General features: G+C 40.8%; 1 protein-coding gene across 1 annotated transcript in view; it reads right to left on the bottom strand.

Annotated features, from left to right (window-relative positions):
* The window catches only part of LOC109487678 (helicase ARIP4-like), a 13,849-nt gene extending 10,406 nt beyond the window's left edge, over positions 1 to 3,443 (bottom strand). The window contains exons 1-5 of the mRNA XM_019791698.1: positions 3,369 to 3,443; positions 2,642 to 2,812; positions 1,684 to 1,798; positions 833 to 995; positions 269 to 333 (exon numbers count right to left, since the gene is read on the bottom strand). Of these exons, the coding sequence (XP_019647257.1) occupies positions 269 to 333; positions 833 to 995; positions 1,684 to 1,798; positions 2,642 to 2,780 (482 nt within the window). The 5' untranslated portion in view covers positions 2,781 to 2,812; positions 3,369 to 3,443. The remainder of the gene's footprint in view (positions 1 to 268; positions 334 to 832; positions 996 to 1,683; positions 1,799 to 2,641; positions 2,813 to 3,368) is intronic.
* Between the last annotated feature and the right edge of the window lie 1,136 nt (positions 3,444 to 4,579).

Below are 4,579 nucleotides of genomic sequence, written 5' to 3'. Positions count from 1 at the left end.
AATTACACGAACGACTTGTTATGTTTACCGAAGGAAACTACTGTAATGTAGCCAGCTGCTGCCACACCATGTGCCTGCAAAGCTTGTCTGCTCTGCCAAAGGGTGGCTATACCGGCTATACCAATACAGATACACTATACAAGCATTGCCAAGTAAAATGGTATCTCATCATTCAGCACCTTTAAGTGTATCTATAGGATTATGTATGTGATATACGTTTGTGATACATGTGACATTAACTGTGTTGAAGTAATAAGAAGTTTCCTACCTTTGAACGAAACCCTCCAGTAAACTATGAAGAACATGTGCCCGATACCGCATATATCTCACATCCTGGAAAACACACAAGAAAAGTTTGAATGAACGAATGAATGAATGATGAACCATCAAAATGAAAGGTTTATTTGATCATTTTGATCAAGTCAAAAGTATACCTCAGCCATAGGCTGAATTGAGTACTTTTTTACACATATTAAAAATTGTAGGCATTAGGCTCCTTACCAATTACCGCTAACCTTCCCTTGGCTATTTAACCATATAAAACTCAGAAAATGCTACCTTAAAACAGGTAGGTTTCATGGATCAAAGATGACAACAACCAACTGCAAGTAGAACTAACCCTAGCTTCCTCTTTAGACACTATAGGAGACCTATTTAACTCAGACCATGACAGTCGTGCCTCACTCGGGTTAGTCTACTGAGGAAGACCAGGGTGACTGGTCGAAAGCTCTGTTTGAGAGAACTTCTTTGTGTTGGATCAAAAGTTTTAACTTTAAACATGTAACTACCAACATGAACTTTCATGATAACTTGTCAATGAATATTTGCCTACCTCTGGAGTACTGTCTATACACTGCCCGTTCTGGATGGGTCGTTCGAACATGTTGCTGAACTCCTGCCGTGTGCCCAGGAAGTTTGGCCTGACAAAGTCCACCATGCACCAGTACTCCATCAAGTTATTCTGTAGGGGGTAGCCAGTCAGCACGACTCTTCTCCTGGGGGGGGAGGGGGACATGGCAGTGTTAGAAATGCACCAGTACTCTATCCGGTTATTCTGTAGGGGGTAGCCAGTCAGCACGACTCTTCTCCTGGGGGGGGGAGGGGGAAACATGGCAGTGTTAGAAATGCACCAGTACCCCATCAGGTTATTCTGCAGGGGGTAACCTGTCAGCACTACTCTTCTCCTGGGGCGGGAGGGGGGCAGGAAACATGGTTAGAGTGAGGATTGTACAATGTGCCTTTTCAAGCAAGGGTGTAGCAATTGGATTCATATTTTGGACCCGAAATAATATCTGACCAGCAAAATGACTACCCGGTACTGCTTTGTAGAGTCCAATTGAATACTTGCTGCCTCAGAATTTGTCAACATACATGTATGATAGCGTGTCGGCAGAACTTACTGCACCTGCAAGAAATCCGTAGAATGTTTCATAAGGTCATATTTGTGTATATAAGGTTAACATATTGTTTGCAGTTTCCAAATGTTATGTCGGAAAAGATACCCTCTGCAACAGGCAAAATTCTAATGCAACAGTGACCAAATATCCAACGAAAACCGTGAAAAATTGGGGTTCCGTGCAGGCGCAGTAAGTTCTGCCAACGTGCTTTGTATGATATTCATGATACATAAATGTCAAATTAGTGCCATGTGCACAACATTGAGTATTGCTGAAGGAGACTTACTTAGTCCTGATGTTCTTGAGTGTTTGTGATACGCTGGTGTGAGCGTTCTTGATGCGATGTCCCTCGTCACAGATCACCAGGTCTGGACCTGGTCTGGCTAGGGCCTTGTGGACTCCTGACAAAACAGGAACAAAAAATCCATCTTCCACACCAAACAATGGACCTATACCATTATTACGTCACAGTTTGTTTACCGCAATGAATGCCGGTCAATCGACGTTTATATTGTACAGGGGTGCGTAGCGCGGTGTGTGTTTGTGTAGCTTTAGACTTAATATAAGGCCTTTATACAGTACTACTTTCGTCTAATGTCACAACTATGTCACACTAAATCACCCATTACGGCATGTAATGCTGTGTCAACAAGACTAGACGCAGCAAAAATTAAACATACCTGACTTTGAAAACTTTGAAATGATCTCTATTCTTTAACTGACCATTCTAGAAAGTTCTTTAGAACAGGGAAACAAACTGTGACGTATTAATGGTATAGGTCCATTCCATCATTATGTCATGTTTTAAGGTCTTATTCATGAGCTAGGATGTTAGTTAACCATGATTGTGGTATTATTTTCACATCAATGTGGTACTATAAGCATAATGAAATCCAATTCAGATAGTGCAGCATGGCATACTACCAAATTGTATTTCCAATTCACCCTAAAACAATCCCAGTCTGAAACAATAACATTTTGCCACTTCCACTAAAGCAAATCATTCTTCCTCCATACACCTCATCTTAGGAGGAAGTTCCATGCTGAAAGCTTCTTTCCTAGAACTACCTCACTATTGAACAAGCTACCACGTGATTGTTTCCCATATGGGTATAACATTTAACTTTTCAAGTCTAAGGTCAACAAACATCTGTCCACACTGTCTAGTACAGTAACCCAAAACATTTGAGTGGCTCTTGTTTTATGGTGAATATGAAATAAATAAATTAAAAAAAGTAACCCACCATGTAAGATAGCGAGGTTGGTGTCCTCCTGCTCCAGGTCAATGACCTCCATGTCCTTGGGCTGCTTGCCTCTCCTCTTCTTGTTGTTAGTCAGCATGATCTTCTTAGAGATGAGCAGTCTGTACATCTCATACCCCATCAGGAGGACACCGCCGGTCTTAAACCACTTATCTGGAACAACAATAGAGGTATCAGTGTTGACGTCACACTTCAGAGAAGCCACGTGACAAGCCTCACTGGGTCAGTCTACTGAGAAAGACCAGTGTGACTGGTCGAAAGCTCTAGATGAGAGAACTTTACTGTGTTGGATCTAAAGTTTTAACTTTAAACATGTAACTACCAACACAGATGAACTTTCATGGTAAGAATACAGATATGTTTTTTTTCTTACTTAGCACTTTCAAATTAGCACTATTAGAAATGCAGTATAAGTTATTATTGGTTGCTTGAGAAAAAGATATCTTTTTTTGGTGGAACATACAGGAACTGAACTGAAGAGCTAATCTATATTAATATTGTGTAACAATACAAGGCTTCAATTTTACTTACTTCTACTTGCTTCTGGATGACAATCGTGAAATTTACTTGTGATCTCTTATTATGTAAGCTTTGGTTTTTAAGGATATTCAACAGATTTTATGTTATCATACAAGTGTATGTAACATGCAAGTTGATTGCAATAAATCTGAATCTACTGGCAAACTCTGTCAGTTAGCTATAGTCTCACCAATAAGTTTGGCCCTGGCCAGGTTGGTCCTGTAGTTGTCGTTGAGAAGATACACCCCAAACTCCCTGTGCTGGATCTGGCAGTCAGTCCTTACATTATACTGAACGATCACAGTTCTACTGTACTATTGATTTTGTATTGTGACTTTTAACCTGTATAATGTTTTAGTGAATGTATGAATGATAAACCAGTCATCATCATCATCTTACCGATAAGTTTAGCCCTGGCCAGGTTGGTCCTGTAGTTATCGTTGAGAAGATACACCCCAAACTCCCTGTGCTGGATCTCCCCCTCCTGAGCTATACCCTGCTGTATGGCAGCGTCCACTGCTTCCTTAGTGGGCAGCCACATGTTAAACTCTGCTGACCAGTTCTGTAGTGTGTTGATGGGGACAATACACAGGACCGTCTTGGCTTCTGTGTGTCTCAGGAACACGTCGATGAAGGAGATCAGCTGTGGTGGGGAGAAAATTTTGAACAATTTTTTTTTAAATTATTTTTTCTATATATTGCAACATGTAATCACAAGACGTGGTGAAGGCACACTCAAGTTTTTTCAACTTATATTAATGTCGCCACCAACACAGGGGACAATATAATACTCATTTTCACCTGAGCGAACTGAGGAAAGTCGTGTAAGCGCCTTTCCAAAGGGCACAAGATGGCAATTTCCAACACACAAAAATTGGACTCACCAAAATTTTAGACTGACGATACAACTCCAGTCTTTGTCAAGGAATTCCTTGACAAAGACTGGAGTTGTACAGTCAAAAATACGGGTGAGTCCAATTTTTGTGTTGGAAATTGCAGTTCAAGCTTGTTTCATAATGACTTCTACCAACACAGATGAATGTTCAAGATAGATAAAGACTGTGGCTATCACTATACTGACCTGTTTAGAGTTAAAACTTTAGATCCAACACAAAAAAGTTCTCTCATCTAGAGCTTTTGACCAGTTACTCTCAGTAGACTGACCCAGTGAGGCTTGTCATGTGGCTTCTTTGAAGTGTGACGTCAACAGTTGTGTTGGATCTAAAGTTTTAACTCTAAACATATAACTACCAACACAGAACTTTCTATACTATACTAACCTGTAGAGTTTTCCCCAGGCCCATGCTGTGAGCCAGGATGCAGCCAAACCCTCCTGAGGATTTGTATCTCTCCAACGACTCCACAAGATTGTCATACAAGAAACGGATCCCTCCAATCTGT

Source organism: Branchiostoma belcheri, unplaced genomic scaffold, assembly GCF_001625305.1.
Source record: "Branchiostoma belcheri isolate BF01 breed outbred unplaced genomic scaffold, Haploidv18h27 scaffold111, whole genome shotgun sequence".
Classification (NCBI taxonomy): domain Eukaryota; kingdom Metazoa; phylum Chordata; class Leptocardii; order Amphioxiformes; family Branchiostomatidae; genus Branchiostoma; species Branchiostoma belcheri.
This window is presented reverse-complemented; position numbering and strand designations above follow the sequence as displayed.